General features: G+C 39.6%; 1 pseudogene and 1 gene segment (V, D, J or C); one reads left to right on the forward strand and one right to left on the reverse strand.

Moving 5' to 3' along the window:
* The first annotated feature begins 1,558 nt into the window (after positions 1-1,558).
* The window catches only part of LOC120435794, a 281,387-nt pseudogene continuing 257,619 nt past the window's right edge, over positions 1,559-25,326 (forward strand).
* On the reverse strand, positions 5,815-6,305 carry LOC120435799. The segment is given in 2 exon segments: positions 5,815-6,146; positions 6,254-6,305. Coding segments are annotated over 2 exon segments (384 nt in total).

Consider the following 25,326-nt stretch of genomic DNA (forward strand, 5'->3'; position numbering starts at 1 on the left):
TAGTGACTGGTGGAGCAGAAAAAAGCATCTTACAGCTAAATATCAACTTGTGGTTTCTGTTATCTAAGATGACTGGTGTCTCTTAGGTGACCCCTGTCCCATCTAGATGGTGCTGGGTTCCTCCAGTGACGAACTGAAGCAGGGAAATGCCACCATCATGGGTCTGACCAACAAGGGCTTCCACACAGACTTGAGGCTGTCACAAAGATGACTGACAGTGTTGGCAGTGGCAGCATCAGTGATGAGGAGAGCAGGAGCCCCGGGACACTACAGAATGATCTTCTATAGCTGAATCAGCACCGTGAAGCTCAAAGCAAACCACTGGATGAAGGTGGGATTTTCCTGTGTGTCCTGAATTTAGGTCATCTCTCCTGTTCCTGGAAACTACAGTCACAAACTGCTGTTACAAAGATGAGACAAAATTTTAAATGTATTTTTCTATTAAAGGATGCTGTCTGTTGGGTTTATCTAGGCACAAACCCCGCTGGAACACGAAACCAATAACTGCACGACAAAACAAAACAAGACAGAGCTCTTTGTCTTTGTGGCTCGCGAGGGAAGTCAGCCAAAGTTGAGGAAAAGATTCCTTAAACTGAACTTAGCCCACTTCCACTGATTCCTTCGCTACAGCCCTTTTTATTGTCAGCAAACAATCATTCGTGATTATGCAATTACAAATACACGTAACATTCTTAAGCAGGCATCTCTGAACAACATCAATGTCTGTATTCTGTGTGTGTGGGTGTGTGTGTGTTTCCAGCCACACTATACATAGACATACGACCTTTCAATGAACTTTAACTTTGTGTATGAGGTATGCAGAAAAGCAGAAGTAAGCGTCTCGCTAAACTATAAGAACAGGAACTTGCAATAGGTCATGTCTCAAACAAACATTTAAAGGTGTGAAGTCTTGCACTTTAAGAAACAGAGCAGTCTGGTTCCTAAAGCTATAATGGAAATTATAAGGTCGAGGCTGCTTCCTCTCATCTCAGGGTGCACAGAGTGTGCACAGAATCATATCAGACCAAATAAGGATAAAATACTTTATCAGCATATGAATGATTATATATCTCTAAGCATAAATGATTCCATGTTTCTAAGCACAAATGACAATATAAAAAATATCAATTCCAACACTATCCAGAGTAGCTTTTTTGACAGTGTCTGTGAATCGCTAAATTATTGTAGTGGAGGGGACTGTGTGTCCCAGGGATCCCAGGGGCTATCTTGTCGGTGACCCTACCTGGACCTGGGGGGTATAGAGGATGTTTGGGGAGTGTGAGTGTGTGTACAGTGTTCATTTCTGTTTGTCTCTATGTTGTGTGAGTGCTGAGTATTTGTATATTGATTGATAGATTGAAGCCTTTATTTGTCACTTGCAGTTGCCTGCAGCAAAATCGGACCTTTCCGACCGCACATACAATACACAAACATCACAATGGGGAGACAGGACAGAACAGGCAGCATAAAGAAAACAATGAAATGTATAACGCAAAAGGGCATTCAATGAGGAAAAAGAAACTCTGCTCGTCCTGATCCCTAATGGGGGATCAGAATGAGAAAACAGAAACAAAAACTTCTCAGCACAAAAGCACATTTATCTTCACAACACCATAAAACACAAGATAAGCAAAAGGGGAATATGCTAATGTACACAGCAGCATCAAGGACGCTGCACTCTCTGCGCAACCTAAAGTGATGCTGAACCTCCGTCTACATCGGATGGGAGGTAAGCATGGGAGGCGATGGGTTCGGGGAGGGGGGGTATCTGTCTAAGTGTACATGTGTGCGTGTGAGGATGTGTGTCCTGTGTTCAGCCTGAGAAAGTGTCTTTTCGCCCAATTAAGATCAACAGTCCGCAACGCAGGTGGAGTTGAGGGATCTGGTGAGAGAGTCAGGGAGTCCCGTTGTCACTGTCAGAGGAGAATTTGTTGTTGTTCTCGTCGGCGTCGGCCTTCAAGTGTCCAGCTGGTGGCGCTGGGTTTGGGTAGCCACATGAGATGATGATGGTGGTTATGTTGTTTAGGACGAACAGACTTCATCTGAATTTTACAGTCGTGCTTTAAGTCCATCACTGGTCCGGGGGTGTATCAATTTCCCGTTGAAGAGCGATGAGATTCTCCAAGATCTTTCCCATATTACGTTCCATAAGAACAGTGTGAGTACTCACAGCCCTTCCCAGCGCTTGGATCATCGCGGGTAGCCTTGTGGGGTTTTGAAGCGCTCAATTTCAATAAGCCAGGGCCAAGCCAGCTCCAATCAGCAAGAACCCCGTTATCATGATTCCGAATAGTTAGATGTCTTCGATGTCCTCAATCGCCAGACCCGCCAGGCACATGACGCACCACTTCTACCTCTCCCGAACCCAGGCTCCTCGTCGAGCAGTGGGACTGGTTGATCAAATCCATAATTCTTCTTTAGGTTTTAGAGAGCAAGAATGTGACTGAGAGGCTCTCTGAGGGTTAGAGTTAGATGAGACTAGACAAGGACATAGAAGCTAAGGAGGAACGATAAGGGAGGGAGAGAGGTGCATCCTCCTCCTCAAGGAGCAAAAAGAAAAGCGTGTGTTCATGATGGTGGGAATGCATGTTTGTGTCTGTGTTTGCCTGTTTGTCTATGTTTATATGAAACACCCCCCAAGTGTGGGGGCCTATCTCCCCCCAATGCACTCCCTGCCAGTGGTTGAGGCCCCCACCTGCTGGTACATTAGTGGTTGTTGGTGTCCGGTGGCTGCTTGTCGGGGCCTGGCGCTCTTGGCTCCATCGGGCCCCTTCCGGGGTGTGGAGGGTCAAGTCTGAGCCCTGGGCCCAGACTCGGGCCCAGGGCTCGGTACACTCTCACGTAGCCTTTTGCCAGCAGAGCCTGCGGGCACGTTGGCTGCTGGGTGACACCCCCACCCGTCTGGGGCTCTCCCCAGCTTGTTTGTAGGAGGGTGGCGCGGCTGTCCCTCCAGTGGGCCTCCTTGGGCTCTTGTGCTCTGGGGGGAATCTAGATGTCTGGGCCCTGGATGTCCTCCATGCTTGCTTCATGTCCTGGGGGGCGGTGCTATGGCTCCCCGCAATTACTATTAGATAGTTACATGGAGAAACCATTTGAATACAAGTACACTCACGCACACAGGTGTGCACAGACACTCACTATCTTCCTTGGATGCTGCCTCTAAGCATATCGTCTGCTGTCAGTCTTTTGTGCTGCTCAGTAACATTCACTATTTATTATTTACTCTTATTTATGCTTAATTAGTTGTTGCTGTGGTCTCCCTACTGTGTTGTTCTCTTTTTGCTTGTTTACTTATTTTTTTTCCAGCAAATGATCTCGCGGATTTCTTTTGTCTTTTCTCACTGTCCCTCTTCCCCTCTGTTTTTCTTTACCTCTCCTTTTCTTATCTGTCTTTCTCTTTACGATCCCCCGGTTATATCTGTTCCGGTTGTAATCATTTTAAAAATAAAAAAATAAAAAAATAATAAAGATGACTCAAGTGGACCAGTATGGCAAAGCCATAATGATACACTTGAGAAAATAAATCTGTTGAGAATTTTTCTTCGCCTTCAGACAATAATTCTGATTGGTTCGGTGCCGAACGGGACAGGAAAAAAAAATGTGATCGTCCAAAAGCTCATGGATTGAACTGTATTTAAACTAATATTTGTATGATGGTATTTGAAGAAGTCGTATCAGCTGAGTCATTGCTGCTGTGCAAACAGTGAATTATGTTGTTGAGTTTGTTTGTTTCAGAGTCAGAGAGCCGTGTCTCTCTACAGTCAGAGGTTTTTGTACGGCGTCTCAATGAGTTTGTATCACTGTGGTGGACTTTTGGTGGAGGAACCAGACTGGATGTTGGAAGTAAGTTTATTCTGGTTTACTATCAAATACTTTCATTTTTTATTAAAGTTCATTTAACAATTTCTCTTCTGATTTTAAGAGAAAAGCACGTAGCTTTACAATAAGTCTGATGCTGGAATTTTTTATCATCCTCTTATTTCATGGAGGGTAATTCACATCTGCTCTGCAAAAAGGTTATGTCTACATTTCTGTAAAATTAAACTGAAAAAAAATCAAACAATAATATAAAGAAGAAGAACTGTCAAGTATTGTTTGAAATTACTTTGAGTTTGCGTTAATTTTAAAAATTGTTTTAGATATACATGAAGAGCATTTCGTGTCACTGAATATATATTCTATTTATTTGTTTCCAGTTCATATTAATGTAAGTCATGTACAATATTGATGATTTTAAACTTGTTTTGTAAATGTTGCCACATCTGCTTCTTTTATTTCCAGTGTAGTTTGAACATATTTCAGGTCAAACTGTGTGATGATTCTCTCTGTGCTGATATGCATGAGAGCTTTCTTAAAGGGAAGTGAAACAATGTGTGAGTTAATGACTGGTGGAGCAGAAAAAACAGCTGACAGAAACTTCTTAACGGAGAAAATCAGCTCTTACAGTAAAGGTGTCCGACTGTCTGTGGTTTGATTGACAGCTGTGTGCTCCCTGTGCTCTAAGCTGATTGGTGTCTCCTAGGTGATACCCGTCCCATCCTGACAGTGTTGCCCCCCTCCAGTGAGGAGCTACAGCAGGGGACTGCAACAATCACATGTATGGCCAACAAGGGCTTCCCCTCAGACTGGAGTCTGTCCTGGAAGGTGGATGGCAGTGGCAGCATCAGCTGGGAGGAGAGCAGGAGCCCCGTGGTGCTGCAGAATGACGGCCTCTACAGCTGGAGCAGCACCCTGAGGCTCCCTGCAGACCGCTGGATGAAGGTGGGCTCTGTGACCTGTGAGGCCACCCAGGGCTGCCAGACTCTGGTCTCAGAGCCACTGAGGAGAGTCCAGTGTTCCCAGTCCTGACCTGACTCAACCTGATACTGGTTTAATGCTCTCATTCTCAACTCTGTAACTGTCTCTCCATCTTTCTTTTTAAAGAACAAATAAAGACTAAAACTGTTATTTCCTTTCTCATAATGACAACATTCATGTTTTAGGTAATAAAAATGTTTTGCAAAGTGAATTTTGGTTGAATCAGACATTTTATTTTATTCAAATCTACAAACCTGCACTTGATGAATATTTTTTTTTTCATTTGGAAGAATTTAGACCAACTCTGCACTCCAACATGATGTCTTTATTTTACACTGGTAAAATAAAACACAGGCTGAAAGAACCATTAAGGAGATCTGCATTTTGGCAAAAGCTGAAAAAGGAGTTTTAAAATTGTACAGGTTATTTTTATGTTTGTTCAAAGTTACATGAATGTGTGTGGTAGGTTGTTGGTGGTGTTGTTCACCTGTACGAGACAGACTGGTTCATTAAGCAATGCTGGGACCTGGTTGCCATGGAAACAGTCTCACCAGACTACAAAGCAAGTCTAAAGAAGAAAGAGTCTTTAGTGTCTCTTATGAGCTGTTTGTTCTGAGGAGAACTCACAGACAGGAGAGTCAACGAATACAAGGAGTGATTAGAAAGAATCTGAAGTACAAAGTTTTCAATTCATTGACAAACAAGGAGAAGATTAAATGAATGATGATATGAACAAATACTTAAAAAATGAAAACACCTTCAGTTCAATAACAGCTTTCTCACTCATGTTCATGTTTGATGAGATGTTTACAGTAAAATCTTTACTCACTGATCAGGAACATTTTCAGATTTTTGGATTCAGATTATTTTATTTTGGTATAGATTTAGTGGTTTGCTCCACTTCTAAGGTCAAAGGTCATGAACAAGACTTATCCTGGTATCTGTTAATGGCCCACGTTTGTTCTTTAGTTAAATATATATTTGACTGACTGAGGGAGGTTTTTGTATGACTGTTTTTCACTGTGTGAACACATACTGACTGTTGATAACATGAAAACTCTGACAGTAATAAACTGCTGCATCTTCAGCCTGGACTCCACTGATGGTCAGAGTGAAGTCAGAGTTTGATCCACTGCCTGTAAAACGAGCTGGAATCCCTGATACTCGAGTGCTAGCAACATAAATGAGCAGTTTAGGAGCTCCTCCATCTTTCTGTTGGTACCAGGCTAAATATTGGTTGTTGCTATAAACATGAACATTCTGACTGGTCCTACACTTGATGCTCACAGTTCCTCCCACAGCAGAGCTCACTGCTCCAGACTGAGTCACTGTGATCTGTCCTCTGGACTCTGAGGATACAGAGACAAAAACATAAAGCAGCTTCATGGTTTTGTGGGCTTCATTTCAGAGGGACAGATGTTGATAGAGGAGAGGAGTTTGATTCTCTGGACTTTACCTGTGAAGCAGCAGCAGAGGAGAGTCCAGATGAGGACGCAGATCAAAGTCATGTTTTTGATGAGGAGGATTTCTGTGGCTTCTGTTGTGATGAAGGACAGCTGTCAGTCATCCAGTGTTCAACTCTCAGGACTATAAACTCTCCCAGAGCACTGGAGCATGGTGCTGCTGATGCAAAGTGCCTCTCTATGGAAATCATCTGACTGAAAACAACAAGTAGCTGGATCAAATAGTCGATGCCGTTTATCAATTAATCAGTCAGTTTTCACAATTTTGACTGCAAATTATTTCAAAAAGACTGATTTTTTGGAAATGATATTTACTTTTTATTCTTTGAATAGTTAAATTGTTTTTATCTTGATCAGGTCGTGAATGAAATCAAAAAATAATTGGTTTGAAATGTTATTTATATTTTGTATAGAAATATTAATATTATATAGTGTATAAACATGTTTCTCTCTTGTGTTTCAGGATACATCCACACATTGATGGATGTTGGGTGTTTTCTGCAATCATTTTGAGAAACATGTCCATTGACTGAGAAAGGCAAGAAAATGTTTCAAGATCAAATCAGGGCAGTACTTTGTGATATAACCCCAAGTGTTGCCAAATGCCAAAAAACAGAAACATGGAAACAATGCAGTCTGAAGATAAAGGCACAGACATTTGACCTTGTAAGACAAAATTTGATTTTGTCTTGTTCACATTAAAAAAAGAAAAGTAATGTTGTACATGTTTACTCACAAACACATTAACAGAGTTTCAGAGAAACTTCACCCTGAAAGACGTCTTAGAAACTTACCTGTTAGCAACTCAAAGAACCACTTACATGTAAGCAACAGGACAGAATAGAAAAGTTTTCCCCAAAAAAAGAACCTGCACATGTAAACATGGCCTCAAAAATGAAAGACATGAAAAAAAATCAGAGGAAAGGTACAATTTTCAAAACTTAAATTTTTGATGCATGATGCTGACCACAGGATTCAAAACTTAAACATGAGCAGTTCAGAATCATTCATCTCTGTTTTTATTTGACATTTTTATATGTTTTGTAGAATAACAAGACAACCTGCACTGAAAAAAATGCAATAGGGGGGTTGTTGAAATTGCATATAAGGATTTCATATATCCAGCTTGACTAATTTCAATTTCTCATCTCAACATAATTTAGTCTTTTAATTTTCACATATTCTTTAAGGATGTTCAGTCTATTAGACTAAATCATGTTGGAAAGAAACAAAGCAGTGATGTTTGCTCCTGAAGCTCTGCCCCCTGGAAAAGTTCTGGAGGAAAAATCGGCTGCACCGTCCGCCATTTTTGTCTCTTGCTTTGGAGACTGTACTACCGTCTGGAGTTCTTTACTTGAAGGTAAATGAGAATTTAAAGCTAAAACACCAGTAAGAAAGAGTGTGTAGACCTATATATATGTGGACTTTTACTGAGGTAATATTATTTTTCTGGTATGTGGGCTGTTTATCAAAAAACATGAAAGGCCAATCTAAGGCTCCAGTTAGCGCATGTTAACCGAAATTATGTGATAAACAAAATAGTAATAATCAAATATGATGTAAAATAAGATTGTTTATATATGTTTTTAGTCTAAATTTACTGAGTATTACAAACTTGAATCAGTGTCTGTACTAAGCGTTGGAAATTGCAGTGGCTTAACCATTAAACAAGCTAATAGGGCAGCACTACGACTGTCTTCTGCCACAAAATGAAATAAATTCACACTCATGTGAGGTCATACTTATGGGATGTTTGGTTTTCTGTAGATTTTGTTTAGATTTTTATCCTAAAATCTGTTTTTATTATTATTAATATGGCTGCTCTGTTGGAAGTGTGTGAGCAGTGACATTACCAGCACATAGCCTCAGCCTCTATGAACATGCTGATAGGATGATTTAGCTTCTGCAGTCAGCAGCTAGAACGCTCAACAGACTCAAGATTTAGTGTAACAGTTATCTAAATGTTGCGTGTCCTGTTTGTAAGCCCAGAAAATAAAATTAAATAAAATGACAACCTCTAGCTTCAAGCTAATGTAAGCTTCATGCTATGGTGAGGTTGTTAAATTTGCAAATATGCACTTCATATATTCTACATGAATCATGTATATTTTTGATCTAAACATAATTAAGTCTCACACTTTTCACTTGTTTTTAAGGATGTTCAGTCTTTTAAAATAGGTCGAATTAAAATAATCAAAAATAGTTATGTTTTCTGTTGAAACTCTACCCCTACAGGGTGTGGTCTGCGAGGGAAGATTGACCATGGAGGTCCGCCATTTTATCTCTTCGTGGGAGGTGTACGTTTGGCGCAGAGCTGTACTTTGTAGAGGTAAATTAAACTTAAAACTAAATTTTGGAGGGGAAATGAAGATAACATCTATTAGATGTGTGTATTTTTACCAAGATAGTTTTTTGTATATACTGCTGTTGAGCAACATAATGGAAAATAAGAATGATTCCTCAAATTAACTGACGATAATGCTAGCTTAAGCTGCAGGACAGTATTATTTGTATTAACATTTTTTTTTCAACAAACTTGTGTCCATTCAGTTAACTGGTTTTAGTAAAAATGTTTTACAAAAAAAAAAAATCAGGTATGAAAGGCCTGCAGTAGTCATTAGTGGCAGAGAAAGTGTTTATTCTATTTTCCGGGGTAGTGAACATAATTAACTGATAACATATGACAACTTCTTGCAGAGAAAGTTCACCTTTGGCAGATTTTTTTCATTTATTTCAAGCAAAACTAACTTGTATTAGGTGAAAATTATCCAGTTTCAAGATGCACTGTCTAAAAACAAGTTCTCATATCTCACTGAAATGTTACTCTGTAGCTGAATGTGTCTTATTTTAAGTGTAATGAGATTATTTTGACTAGAAAAAAGACAAATATACTTGGTAAGATTTTGAGCTTTTGCAGTGAAATTACAGTTATTAAGTAGCACTTCTGAACAGAAAAATACATTTTAGTGGTTGATTGTGATGCTTAATTAATTTGAATAATTTGAAAGAGACTTCTAAATTTTGAATTCTAAAATATTTTGGTTTAATAAGTTTGTAATATTCAGATATTCAGTCATAATTTTTACTTGGCTACTTTTGATTTTTCTTTTGAATTTAAATTATTAATTTTCTTGTGGGCATCTTATCAATCTTTAATCTTTTAATTATCTGTTAGTAATTTTTAAGTTAGAGATTAAATTATCCAGACCTGTTTTTGGAATTGATCATTTCACATTTTTTTTAAGTAGAGTGTTTTTTTTCATCTTTTCACAGATTAAGGATATACAATGGCCCCGGCAATTCTCAAAGTGATTCTGGGAGACAACAGCAGTCAGAGGTTAACTTTTCACTGTGGATTTCCAGGATCCGTTATTGAACTTATTGAAGAAGTGCAAAGACAGTGTGGCCTCAATAATAGCAACTTCCAGCTTCAGTTTATGGATCCACTATTTGGGAATGAGTTCATGAACCTTACTTCAATGGATGAAATACAAGATAGGGGAACAATCAGAATGACTTCCCTGGCTGAAGACTCAACTACACAGTTTGCTGAGGCATATTCCATTTCAGCTGATGCTTCATGCAGGTTTGGTCTGGATGATTTCAACTCCCAGTCCAGTGGATGTGTCGATACGGACATACTCTCATCACCAGAATCGGAGGCATCCTGCTCATCAACCTCTAGGGCATTGTGGCCAAGGGTTTTCTGTGTTCCTGAGTTTTCCTTTGATGCAGAGCTAAAACTTGAGCGAGGCAATGCAGCATACAAAGAAAAGGGCACATTGCTTACTCCAGATCCTGAACTGAAGTCGCAAATTCTTGAAGGCCTCATTCAAGAAATTGTCAGATACAAAATTTATGTAACTGATAAAGACTTAAACACAGTTGGTGAGGCTCTCATCTCAAAACATCCTTGTGTCACTGAGAGTAGCTCCCTCAAAGGATATGCTGGATGGAAAGCTAGCTTAAAGATTAAACTGGCAAGTTACCGCACTCATTTAAGAAAGTTAGGATGCCCTGAGGTGGTTGTGGACTCTGTGACGCACAAACCGGGGGGCAAATCAAGTGCTGCTATTGTCAATAAAAGACCACGGCGGTCTGAAGTAAACTATTGTCCCCCCTATCTGGTTGGAGAATCTAAACATAGCCTTCTTTCAGATGTGAAGAAGACAACCGGGAGGTGGTGTGAATGAAAATGGAGAAAACATTTGCATATAGGAGACATGAAGTAGTTTGTGACAAACCCATGATCAGCGACTTCCAGGCAAGATGGCCAGCACTCTTTGAAGTGAGCGAGGTATGTAATTTGTGAATTCTTTTGTGAAGATCATTGTGTTTAATGATATCTTGTAATAGAACATTGACAACATTTACGTTGTCTGCCAGCTTTGTGGAAACTGTGAGAAGTCATTTTGAATCCTTGAGCTACAAGAGATACTAACCCCAAATTGCTCTCTGATGCGTTCATCGGTGTATGAATGGTAGTTAGGAAGCACTAAGAAACTTAGAAGACAGTGCTTGTGAGAATGGGTGTGATTGGATGAATGCGGCATGTTGTATACAGCGCTTTGAGTACTCCGGGAGAGTAGAAAAGCGCAATATAAGAATCAGTCCATTTACCATTTAACAACAAAACAAACTGCAGAGTGGGATGCATAGCTAAAAATTTGTAATATGAGAAAAAATGATATGTGAAAAAATGATGTGGTTGCTTCATGTACTAACCCCCCCCTCCCAAAACTTAAAAATCTAAAATCTCTTACCCCTCGGCTGTAAAAGGCTAATGGGGTTTTATTGCCACAGTGACGAGCGGGCAGCGTGGACAACTGAACAACAAAGTAATTTAGGATTGTCAAATTCATCCCATAGGTGCAGCTACTAAAAAGATGTCGAATCACAGTGACCTTGACCTCTGGGATTTTGAAAATGATCTAAGATTTTCAAAATTGTGCCATCTGCTGGTGACTGGGGGATACCACTGGCGGCCCCCAGTTTGTATGTTTTTTTTTTTTCATTTTAAAATGAATAGACATAACTGAAAATGATTAGACTATTTAGCTATGAAATCTTGTTTTATTTACATGCTGACATGCCACAATTTCACTTTTTAATGGACACATTTAATAAATATTGGGGCCACCTTATTTATTAGACAAAATACTTGGATCCTGCTAACGTCTCGGTTTTGGATCATAGTTTACCACAGTTCTGATGCTAGTATCTCCACGGTTATTGCTTTTGACAAAATTAACATAATAACCAAAAACCAGACTAAATCGACAAGCTTGTTTTGTGTCAGTCATTACTTTGTAAAAATACTGCTTTATTCAGCGTCCTTTCTAAACCATGGCAAAATGTAGTTATCTACTAATAAATGGGTTGAATGTCACCTTAACCAAGGAATACAGAGACTTGTCTATATGGGTTAGAGAAGATGTTATGTTTAGGTGTTTTACTTTTTTTTTCTTTTACATGCATTAGGACCATTTGTTGAGGTCATAGTTGAACACCTCTTCATTCTCTGACAGTATTCTGCTTCGTTGCAATGATATTTTACTTTAGAAATGCATTACCTTTTTGAGCGTTCTGAAGACTCACAGGATTAGCATTGATTACATATCTAATCACATGCTGTAATAAATACATTTTTGTTCACGTAATGTGCTTCTCAGTAAATGTTAACATTTTTTGGAATAGCTACACAGATTAATAGAAGATTTGATATAATGTTCTTTGACCAGTGTTCTGTTGAATTTAATTTGGGGAATGTGCATTTTCCAGGCCACAGATGAAGGAGTTATCCAACAATCTATTGAGGAAACAACCATGGGAATCTACATCATAAAGTCAAGAGATGCCAGTGACAGCCCTGAGGACATCGGGGTAGTCATTGAAGGCCAGAGAGTCTTGCAGGATTTGGATAACTGTGCCCTCGCAGCTGCAATGCTATTTGGATTAATGTACACTTTGAACCTGACCTACCCACCGGAACTGAAGTATACCTTCGAGGTATTACAGAAACTGGTTATGGAGCTCGAAGGGAAAAGCCTTTCAAAGAAGGCCCAAGGTCTCAAGAACAGACTGTATGAGTGAACAGTTATGACGTGGAAACAATATGTCTGCCTCTCTGAATATGTTCCATTGTTTCTTTTTTGCCAACACTGGTAAAATTTTTCTTCCAATTTTATAGGTTTTTACTGGTAGGAGCAACTTTCACTTTTAACTTTGGGGCCATCATTATAGCATTTAATGTTCATTTTTCAAGCCATGGCTCTTTGGAGGAGCAGTTTTTTTCAGGCTTGTACTGTAGTGTTTTTTTTTCTTGGTTTTGTTTGTTTGTTTGTTTGTTCTTCTCATCACATTGAGGCTGAATGTGCCACACATTCTGCTTCTGCAAAAACATTTTCAATCGCAAGGTGTATTACCACTGACATTGCATGTAATTGCCAACTCAGTCCCATTCAATTGCAAAATGATCATTGCATTATTGCTGTCACCAAAGTCAATTTGAAGCTGGTAACTGATCTCAGGTCACAAGCCTGAAGTAATCAAGCAGCTGTTTAGGCAGAAAATTTTTAAGTTCATTGGACATGGTCACAGTAAGTTTGGTTATGTTGTCATCTCCAACCACTGTTTAGTTTTGTTTGTTAGTATAAGTTATTGTGATGTTTTAGTTGCAGAAGCAAGACAAAACTAATCACATTTTAGGGCTCTTGGTTTTGTCCTTGTGGGTTTTCTTTGTCACATTTTAATATTTGCATTCCTGTTGCCATAGTGCCTAAAGGCTCTTACATTTAAAAAAGAGGAAAAAGAAGATTTTACCCGAGCAATTCTCACATTTTACCTTTGGGCCAGTATTCGTAGAAAATTCAATGTTAACTTTGTCATAGGCCCTTGAATGTTGAATTCAGGATCCAGCAGATGTTTGAGGTATGTTTTGGAACAGATACATTCAAATGACTCAAGTATAATCTGGACTGCTGTTACAACTTACAACTGTATACTGTTTTGAAAAATACAGGTCAAACAAAAATGTTTTGCTTGTTGGTTTGATTGAAAACAAAATGTACAGTACAGACAGTGTCTATATATGTCTGTCTATATATAGACAGTTGCAAGATATATATACATAACCAGTTAATGTCCGATAAACAAGTAGTTTCTATAAATATTTGACATGAATGTATAGCATACCAACAACATGAAAAAATCATGTTCATGTTACAAAAAAATTGTGTGCAGTTATAACATAAAAAACGAAGGTTGACAAAACATAACTTAATTGCGTGCAACCGATGTACATATTTTTTTTTTATGTTAATCCCACAGGTTATTTTTTTCAGTGTGTGAGACTGGAAAGACTTCGGTTTCATGCCCTGAACATGTTACAGCCTAACATATGAAACACGAAAAGACCGCTGTGTAATTCATTTATTTCAACAAAGTAACTGTATTCTGAATACCACCTCTTTAAGCGGTAACTGTAACGGAATATAGTTACTCATATTTTGTATTTTAAATACATAACGCATTTTAACGTATTTTACATACATAACATATCATTTAAAATTGTCAAAAAGTAAGAAGTAAAGAAAACAACTATTGAAATTCACATGAGGTAAGTACTGGTCTTTAGTTTTGTAAACAGAGCAAGTAGTTAATTATATGGAATGATTTTGTAGCTTAGCATCTTTTATAATTGTTGTCACTTCTGCACTGTAAACCCGAATAAGTTACCAGAACTCAAAAAAATTGAGGCAATCGATTGCCTCAATTTTTTTGAGTTGATCAACTTAAAAGTCAAATTTTTCCAGAACATAAAAGTTTGGATTACATGGTACTTGTATCTTTTGAGAACGGTCAACTCAAATATGTGCAGTTAATATGACTTACAGTTTCAAGTTTACAAATTCAAAGGAATAACTTCACAGAACTTATAAAAAATAAGTACACAACCACAACATTTTTATGTTAACAAAACTCAAATGTTTATTAGTTTGTGTTGTCATTATTTTAAGTACACGTTAGTCAAATATGTTGACTACTTGATACTTAAAAACATGTGACCCAAAACTTAAAATTTTTGAGGCAATTGATTGCCTCAATTAAAATGAGTATCGGTAACTTAATATGCAAAAGTCATAAACATCTGCCATTGAACAGTATCTTGCCTGCTCCCTTTTAGCACATTATGTTGAAATTAAATACATTTTTTTTAATTAAATAAATTAAAAATAATTAACAAAAACATACATAATAAGTAGACCAAAAATTGTTTAGTCAGGAAAACTGTCAGAGTAATAAAAAATAATGCCAAATAATAATAAATAATATCAAAATGTGCCTTTGGCTCTCTGGCTAATGTGGGGAATAGAAATATTTTCCTGCTATTAGTTGCTGCTATTTTGATAATCATCATTACCATTTCATGTTAATAGTGATGTTGCTTTCCTAGATGCATTCAGATGTTCAAACATATTGGTATCATATTAGTCTTTATTACAGGTCCAGTAAGAACCACTTTAAACGGTTGAGTTGAATCTATAATTTAAATGTTTTTAATGCTTCTATGATCTCAGTGTTTCTGTATAGAGGACAGAGACAGGAAAATACACTCTGTGCCAAAATGGGACAGGAAGTTACATGTGTTTGAAGTTGCAGGTTTTGCAGAAGTGAAACCGAAAGCAGAGCGAGCGCAAGCCAATGACAGTCATGACACGTACGCAGTACACAGCATGCACGCGCCCCCGCACGTGTACGCACACACACATACACACCATAGTAGATCTATTTTGGTAGGGCAGAAGTGAAGATGGGTTTTTGCGGCAAAGGCAGAATTGTGCCGACGTACTTAGAGGAAGTGCAACAGATAAAGCGACAGCGAAGACGAGCTGAGGGGAAGCACCGACTCGAAGACAATGTCTTTAAAATATGTTAAAGTTCACGGAACATTTTGTGGTTTGGATTGACGTAAGCTGTACTATTGTCTGTTTTGCAAAAGAGGGGGCTTTGTTGTCCTACTCCTATAAAACCTTGTCTAATGATTGTAAGTTCAGTTCGACGCTGAAATCTGCACAGTGGTCGGACTCACACATGTGTTTATTAAAATACTGTCTAATTGCACACCGGACCGGATCTGTGGTTATTTATGGATTCTTCTCTCAACATTGAACCCTAACACTAATATCTGAATAAGGCAACATGGGCAGCAATTTGAGTGAATTACAATGCTATTTGTTTTACATTAACCAGTATGAAACAGTGAAATTTAGGTCATCTTGCGCAGCCCACAATGTTTTAGAAATAGTATTACGAAAAACATTAAAACATACAAAAAATTAGTGTTGCTTTGCATTATGTTAATGAGAACAAAGGCACGTTGTATAGTTTGGACCTATTGGCTGAACACCTGTCGAGTAATGCAATAACGTTTTGAGGCATTGTTTAGATAAAAGGAGAGAACTTTGAACTAGCCTTTTATAATGCTTTACCCTGCATCCTTCTTTCAGATGAGTTCCTACATAACCAAGTCATTCTTGAGGGTCTGTAACCTGGGTGACAGTTTACCCTTTTCTAGACCAAGTAAAATCTTTTGAGTAAATTCTAAAGTGTTGGTCAGGGCTCTGGGGTAGCTGAGGTGAAGTGCATAGATCAGTCCAAACGTTACCAGGAAGGCTTCACCAAATCTGGGAGACTGACCACGGCATCACTTTCAATGACGACAGAGGTTTTCACAGGTTGGTAGTGAACTGGACTTGTCGTGTCATGGTCACTGATGACAGTGAAGAGGGCCACTTCAACACCATCAAGCTACAACTCAAAAGATTCGTCCTGAATGAATGAAAAAGAGATACTAATCACAATCTAACCCAAGAAATACAACAGACGACATATAATTTCTCATTTTACCAACTCCCGTTGAGATCCAATACCTCTTTTACAAGGGAGACCTGGGTCTCACTGTAAGAGGTGAAAAACAGAAGATCCATGTTCTGCACACATAAATCAGCTAATTCACCAGAGAATCAAGTGGTGTGAGATAGACTGAAACTAAGCTAAAGGAAATACACAGGAAAATGTTTTACTAAACATCCTATCACTTTCAACAAAACACCAATTCAGTTCATTCGTAGTGAGGAGACAGAAAAGACCATACATGGAAACCGTATGGGTAGACTAAACAAAGGTAAGTCCAAACAGTGCATCAAAATACATGTTTGTACTTTGATGCACTGTTTATATACACAGTAGTATCTGTTAGATACTTAAGGACACTCACAGTGCAGGTTCTGAAAAATCCAGAGACATCCTCACACAGATAGACAGGAAGGGCGTGGAGAACGGTAGTGCGCTTGGTGTGGATATCATGGATGTCCTATTACCAGATAAAAACAGAATTGTATATACTGGTGAGTTTACTGAACAACAACAACAACAACAGTCAAATCAGAACATATGTCCACAAATAACCTGTTCACATCTTTAATACAGTCAGACAAATAGCAGACACAAAGTGGACTAATAGCAAAATTCAAAAAGCTCATTTAAATCATTGAACCTCTCCAATGTTCCACTGGTTCAACCTATGAAATGTGTAACAATCTATTATTACCTGTTCATCGTGAATTCTTAGAATTTCAGCCAGGGCATCTGCTGTCTTCCCAGTTTTTGATGCCTTCTGTCTGAATAAGGTCATCAGTCGAGGAAGATGGCGGTCAAGTTCAGCATAGAATGTATTGGGCAGGTTCTGATTTGTAATCCGCTGAAACTCTGCATACAACTACAGCAGAACGTCAATACAGTTCAATTTGAAGAATCTCGCACACCTTTATAAAGCAGCAAAAAGCAAAAAGCTGCCACATGAGTAAGAATTACAATTTTCATTTTAAAGAGAGCTGATCCATATTACCTCAGACTCCATTTTTAGAGCAGGCCAGAGGTCCAAGAGCTCCTTCACTGGTAGGCAGGACATCACTATGGTTTGTCTGCGCAGGGGAAATGTGGTCTCCATCAACTTTCTAATGAGGGGCAGGTTCTTCTCAGCCTTCTTGACTTCTTCAACAATTGCTTGCCTCAACTGGTCAAGGCTTGAAGGATCCTTTCCTTGGGGAAAGTTTGGTAGGAAGTTGACTTCTGCTCGCTTGGGTCTGTTAATGTTGGAATGTGAAGGTTCATTATCAGGATTACTTCTACTTCTTTTTCCAGCATTAACAGTGACCTCCTGACATCCAGCCCGTCTCATCTTGGTCCTATAATTGCCCATCATTTGTGCTATACCTACAATCCTTATATAGACATGTCACTGTTTCATGATTTTTCAAATGCTTTCTGAGATGACTGAAAAGGCCTGTTTCAGAAAAGGGTTGCTGAAATGTGCATAAAGGGCATTTAAATAACACAGGCCTCTGACTCTGCTCTGCACAACTGCTAAGTTGTGCTGTATGATATCTTGACAAATGAGTACTCAGTGCATTAAGTGTCTGAAATGTACAAATGCAATCAGTGTAGAGGCATGGAAGAGGGCTGATTCGGGAATAGTGGCTGTGCTGCAGCCTGTAGTGTCTAAATAACTGTATTCTGGAGGTGAAGGAAGCTGCGCACAACTTACACTGCCAGATCATGTTGGAAACAAAACAGAACTCCTTATACTTACAACTTAATATAACAGTTAAGTTATATTAATAAGTGATAAATAATAACAATAAATGAATTACTATTAGCTCAGACTACAGCTAACACTGCTTTAAAATGGCAACCTGTTTTCCTCAAAACAATTTGTTTTATATAAGAATCTATAGGTGGAAAATAGCATAAGTAAAGTTGGTTTAGTAGTTAGTTTAACATATTTTTAAGACAACTCGAGAGAGAGAGAGCGAGAGAGGTGATTGGTAGAAGAATTCACAAACAAAATGAATTACCTGGTATCTTTATCACATCCCCAGTTCCTTGACTCTGTCTTAATTCTTGAAGCTGGAACAGAGAGATCCAAAGGCATAAACTGATGAACAATTAAAAAGCATCCAAACGGTGACAAATTATAAATACTTCCATTTATAATTTTTCCCTGTTAATGATCTTTTCATTTAATCCCCAAAGTGTGAATGCATCTCTAGTCAAGATACTAAAGCCATCGAGCAAATATTACAATACTGAAGACAAGCAGCAGCACTTGAACTTTAACGGCATGGTTAAATAAACAACAACGCCATTTCTACAAACTAAAGCCTTACTGATGAGAGGTTCCCCCAAACATATGTTATTTGAAATTATTTAATGTGCATACACAGTTAATGTCAAAAATGTCAGGCTCCTCATCACTGCTTCTCTCTCTGAACGAGTCTGGTTGTTTTGATTGACAGGTTTGTTTTTTAGGACCTTAGTGATCCAAGAGTGCCAATTGGTTGGCAGAAGTTGATTGACAAGTGATTCCACTAATTAGGCAAAGTGAGAGGAGACCATGCATGCACCGTGCTCTTTCATTGGCCCTCTAACTCTGGCTTGTGAACAACGTGGCTCGTCAGAGCAGGTGTATTAGAAGGATGAGTTTCCCGATCATTCTACGGCGTAAAGTGACTGATATATATAAAAAACACCTATCGAGACCATCGCTCAAACGCCTAATACACCTGCACCACTTATTCGCACATATAGTTTAAAATATAGCGTTTCAAACAAGAAAACGGCTTGAAAGCACGCTCACTGCAGACAGGTATCTCCGCTGTGTAACTGCAGGGACAACGGGCTTGTTTGGACCCAACTATTCTGAGTCATGAGAGGGGGTTTCAAAATTTAGAGAGATTAAAACACTTTGTTTCAGACTAGGCGATCGGGCGCCACCTCTAGAACAAGGAGTATCTAACTTTTTAAACAGCCTGCGACCCTCATTACAACAACTTAATGCTAGCTCTGCAAGCGCAAAGTTTCCTTCGGGGAGAGCAGCAAAGCACATAAAAAACACGGACCCGACATTTCTGCTATTCTTTTCAACACGCACCCAAAATACAACTAAATATTCGTATTTTAACAATAAACTAATATCAACATTGAAAACTTACTGTAAGTCCAGTGATGCTAGTTGCTGCCGTTAGGTCCAACTTTCTCCAGTCGTCTGTGTTGCCTCTTTGGTGCTGTTTCCCGCCCATATACCTTTACTTCTTCTGTGTTTCGTATTTTTTTCAAAATAGCGGTAAACGATCAGTGTATAATGCTCATTAGCGCCGCAAGATGGACATTTGACCGTGTGCAACATTTCTGGTGTTTCTATTGTAGCAGATATCATTTCAAATGACATTCAAAATCATGTAAGTAGAAAAAAAATTATTGAAATCCACATCATTCAAGTAGTGGCATTGAGTTTCATATCTATAACAAGTGATGTGTTACACAGAACTGATGATTTTGAGCTAAATTGTATTTTTTTGTAAATTCAATTCAATTCAATTCAATTTTATTTATATAGCGCCAAATCACAACAAAAGTCGCCTCAAGGCGCTTTATATTGTACAGTAGATCGCACAATAATAAATACAGAGAAAAACCCAACAGTCATATGACCCCCTATGAGCAAGCACTTTGGCGACAGTGGGAAGGAAAAACTCCCTTTAACAGGAAGAAACCTCCGGCAGAACCAGGCTCAGGGGAGGGCGGGGCCATCTGCTGCGACCGGTTGGGGTGAGAGAAGGAAAACAGGATAAAGACATGCTGTGGAAGAGAGACAGAGATTAATAACAGATATGATTCGATGCAGAGAGGTCTATTAACACATAGTGAGTGAGAAAGGTGACTGGAAAGAAAAACTCAATGCATCATGGGAATCCCCGGCAGCCTACGTCTATTGCAGCATAACTAAGGGAGGATTCAGGGTCACCTGGTCCAGCCCTAACTATATGCTTTAGCAAAAAGGAAAGTTTTAAGCCTAATCTTGAAAGTAGAGATAGTGTCTGTCTCCCGAATCCAAACTGGAAGCTGGTTCCACAGAAGAGGGGCCTGAAAACTGAAGGCTCTGCCTCCCATTCTACTTTTAAATACTCTAGGAACAACAAGTAAGCCTGCAGAGCGAGAGCGAAGTGCTCTAATAGGGTGATATGGTACTACAAGGCAGAGGTGTGGACTCGAGTCACATGACTTGGACTCGAGTCAGACTCGAGTCATTAATTTTATGACTTTAGACTTGACTTGAAAAAAGGTTGTAAGACTTGTGACTTGACTTGGACTTTTACACCAGTGACTTGGGACTTGAATTGGACTTGAACCTGTTTACTTGAAAAGACTTGATATTTTACCCAAATCTAAAATTTAACATACATATTATATAAAAAGTGCGGACCATTAATTCACTTTATTCATTCATTCATTCTTACCACACTCCCGTATGTATGTGAGCGTGGGCTGTAGCACAGCCAATCAAATTAACCAGATTTGAAAAAACAAGAACAAAAACGCTCGAGCCAGAAATGCTTCCAAGAGTAATTTCTTTCGGGTACATAAACTACGAAGTAGTCAACAAAAAACGAAATGCAATATGCAAAACATGCAAGAAGAGAATCACAGACGGAGATGGAACAACTTCCAACTTTGTCCGACATTTGAAGTTGCATAAAGAACGGTAGGTGGGTTTTTTTTTTTTTTTTTTTTTTGCTACGATGAGACAGCTGACTTAGCTAACTTCATCTTATTAGCAAATGTTCTTCGGGCTACGTTGATGATACTGTTTGGCTTTAACAGGTATGATATGTTTGTCATGCTATTTTAAATCCGGTCCTGCAAGCGCATCCAAGAATAACATGCAACTTGTTAGCTCAGAATTGTCGGTGAATGGTGAGCAGGGTCCGTTTCAGAAAGTGGGTTCTGTAGCTGTACTCAGTCTCTCTCCGTCTCCTCCCCATCATTAACCCCGTAGATTTAACCCAGTTTAGACTGAGAAATATTTATTTTACCATCACATCACAATTCAAAATCACTGTGTTTAATTTGCAATTAGTGTATGGTCGTGTTTAACTTTTGCATGTCTGAGCCAGGGAAAAATTTTTTTGGTTAGAAAATCTGGCCCACCTTAGTGTGTAATTGAGTAGTCCTGCTATACATGGCCTTTTTCTTCTGTCATTTATGTCAATACATCAAATAAAATACTTTGATCTTATATTATTAGCTGTTGTTTATTTGCAATGGTTATTCTCAACAGGGATGCTAGACAAAAACGGCGTTTTCTACAGACAGCCTAGCATACGCTCTCCACTTGCCAGTGAAAAGAAAAGAAAAAACACCCTTCCCTATTGGTGTTAGAGTTTACCATGTCAGCCAATCAAAAAAATGATAAGGCAACATGTGACATTTGGTTGTTTAGGGAGAAGGGAAGTTTTAGGAGTGACACCCATGACGGAAAGCGGGCGAGCGAAAGAAAGAGAGAGAGAGTTTTCATATGTGAGACATTAGTGACGTTTAGCGTGTTTGGAGGCTATAGTTAGTTTGTTGTGTAGTTATTGTTTTGTATTGTGTGTCGGTTAGACTGCTGAATTTCATATTTGATCTAAAAAGCTGTCAAAGGCAGATTCCAGTGTAAACGCTGTCTCCACATAGAAAACTGGACTGTTGCACCTCCAGTTGTCAGACCTGCAGGGTTTAGGCCTGTGGTGTTCTCCTCTGTCTTATACTGAACACAAACTACATTTTTGGACTGGCACAAATAATTTGTGTGCCTTCTTATTTGATGCAGCACACCTGATTGTTCTGTAAATAGATTTAAATGGTTTATATAAAACGCCTGAGGCCTTGGCTGCATTTTTAGGTAAATAGTACCATATAACTTTGTTGTTTGCAAAACTTGTGCATAATTTTTAGAAATGTACAATTTCTATTTGCATTTCAAGTTATGAAAATGATTCGTTAAACATGTAAAAAATATAACTTCTTTCTACTCGGATTCTGAATTTTTGTCTGAATTTAGATCAACTGTGCTAATATAGTATACCAAAATGAAAAAATAACTCAAATTTCAGATATTTGAGGTTGTGCTGTAAATAATGATACCAAACAAGGCAAGAAAAACATATTTTAAAAGTGAAATATAGAAGTAAAATCAAAAGTAGTCAAGAACGGCCAATTATACCCGGGACCCCAGAGGGTTAAAAAAAAAAAGACTTGAAAGGACTTGAAATTCAAAGTTTCGGACTTGGGACTTGACTTGAAAGTTGTCTGTCTTGACTTGCGACTTGACTCTGACTTGCTTGACTTTACTTGAGACTTGACTTGTGACTTCAGGATAAAGACTTGGGACTTACTTGAGACTTGCAAAACAATGACTTGGTCCCACCTCTGCTACAAGGTCATTAAGATAAGATGGGGCCTGATTATTTAAGACCTTGTATGTGAGGAGCAGGATTTTGAATTCAATTCTGGATTTAACAGGAAGCCAGTGAAGGGAAGCCGAAACAGGAGAAATATGCTCTCGCTTTCTAGTCCCTGTCAGGACTCTTGCTGCAGCATTTTGGATCAGCTGAAGACTTTTCAGCGAGTTTTTAGGAGATCCTGATAATAAAGAATTACAGTACTCCAGCCTGGAAGTAATAAATGCATGAACTAGTTTTTCAGCATCACTCTGAGACAGGATATTTCTAACTTTAGAGATGTTGCGCAAATGGATGAAAGCAGTCTTACATATTTGTTTAATATGTGCATTGAAGGACATGTCCTGGTCAAAAATGACTCCAAGGTTCCTCACAGCATTACTGGAGGCCAAGGTAATGCCATCCAGAGTAAGAATCTGCTTAGATACCATATTTCTAAGATTTTCAGGGCCGAGTACAATAACCTCAGTTTGATCTGAATTAAGAAGCAGAAAGTTAGCGGCCATCCACGTCTTTATGTCTTTAAGACATTCCTGCAGTTTAACTAATTGGTGTGTGTTACCTGGCTTCATGGATAGATAGAGCTGCGTGTCATCTGCATAGCAGTGAAAATTTATGCTATGTCTTCTAATGATGCTGCCTAAGGGAAGCATTTATAATGTAAACAGAATTGGTCCTAGCACAGATGCCACATCTGCTTCTTTTATTTCCAGTGTAGTTTGAACATATTTCAGGTCAAACTGTGTGATGATTCTCTCTGTGCTGATATGCATGAGAGCTTTCTTAAAGGGAAGTGAAACAATGTGTGAGTTAATGACTGGTGGAGCAGAAAAAACACCTGACAGAAACTTCTTAACGGAGAAAATCAGCTCTTACAGTAAAGGTGTCCGACTGTCTGTGGTTTGATTGACAGCTGTGTGCTCCCTGTGCTCTAAGCTGATTGGTGTCTCCTAGGTGATACCCGTCCCATCCTTTTTTTTTTCTTTTTTTTTTGCCTGTCCCGTTTGGCTCTTTTGCCATCAGAATTATTGTCTAAAGGCGAAGAAAGATGCCCAACGGATTTACTTTACCAAATGGACCATCCCAGCCTTGCCGTAATGGTCTATTTTATTCACCTTTATTGTTTATTTTATTGTATTTTCACTTGCTAAATACGGGACAAACTTGACTGAGGAAAAGAAAGGGAGAAAGAAAGAGGAAAGAAAAACAGCAGGGAAGAGGAACGGTGATTAGGGCAAAAACAAAAACCAACAAAATAAGCAGACAGAAAATACATATATCAATCACCTGGATCACCTGTTGAGAAAGAAAAAAGAGAAAACAAGCAGAAGAAAACGAGAGCAACATAATAAACAACATCATGATGATCTATGGGAATATAACAGTAAATATTATTGTGCAGCACGTGAGATCGACAGCGCACTGTGTGCTTTGAGGTAGGAGCCAAAAAGGGTGTAGTTTGTGTGTGTGAGCACCGTGTGTACACCTGTGAGCATGAACGCGCTTGTTTTTAAAAAGGTTCCTTCATGTAATGATCTGCTAGAGGGTGTGGGGGGCCACAGCCCCGTCCTCCAGGGCATGAAGCAGGTATGGAGGAGATCAAACTCCAGACATCCAGAGGCCCCCAGAACACAAGAGACCAAGGAAGACCAACAGAGGGGCAGCTGCGTCACTATCCCAGAAAGAGCTGAGGAGAGCCCCAGATGAGGGGTCACTCAGCAGCCGCGAGCAGAAGCCAGGGGGTTGCAGTGACGTGCCCGTGAGCTCCGCCGGCAGCCAGCTGTGCCTGAGTGACCGAGCCCCAGGCCCAGAGGCCGAGGGCACCCCACCCCAAAGTGGCCCGGCGAGCCCCAGGCTCCATGCCCGATAAGCAGCCACCAAGGAGTGAGCCGGTGGGTACCGGACGCCCAACCCCAGACACAAAAAACCACCAACGCACCGATGTCTGAGGGCGTCTGCCACCGGCAGGGGAAGTGGTGGGGGGAGATAGCTTGGAGGGCCTGAGATGTCCCCAGAGAGGTGGCGTCTGATACCCAACCTGACATATGGACACAGACATACAGGCACACACAGATACAAACATCCATTCCCACCCTCATGCTCTCATAAGCAATTACTCAACACTCACCCAACGTGGAGACAGACAAAAAGAGACACTGTACACACAATCACACTCCCCAAGCGTACTCCAGGTCTAGGTACCCTTGCCCATCGAGGGGGAAACTGCACCCAGACCCAGGTGGTGTTACCCTTTTCCCTGGGGTGGAGAGAAGCAGACTGCCCCAACTCGGCAGCAGCAGGGAGGCCCCACATTCCAGACCCAATCGGACGGCCAACTCCTCCTCCTAGCCTCCCCGCTCCAGCAGGCCGCAGAGAACGGGGGTGTGAGAAGACTCCAAACCTCCCTCCACCCGCTCATATGTAGTGTTGCTGCGTGCGTGTTCTAAGGTGCATTTAAAACCCAGGAGGGCATGGAGCTACCTGCCAGAGCAGCAGGTAAGCGTATAGCCCCTCCTGCTAGCCCTCAATGTCTACGTGTATTTAAAATTGAGAGGTGGGCAACGACGCCAGGGGTGAGGTGTACACCCTGATGGTAATTTGGAGTCCGTGTTGCGTGCCCACCCCCAAGATCCTATATGTATGTGTTATGAGAGTGTGAGTAATGTGAATGTCTCAGTTGTGAGATAAAATTGAGGCACAGGCAGCCAGAAGGGGACAGGGGG

Source organism: Oreochromis aureus, linkage group 22 (genome assembly GCF_013358895.1).
Source record: "Oreochromis aureus strain Israel breed Guangdong linkage group 22, ZZ_aureus, whole genome shotgun sequence".
Classification (NCBI taxonomy): Eukaryota; Metazoa; Chordata; class Actinopteri; order Cichliformes; family Cichlidae; genus Oreochromis; species Oreochromis aureus.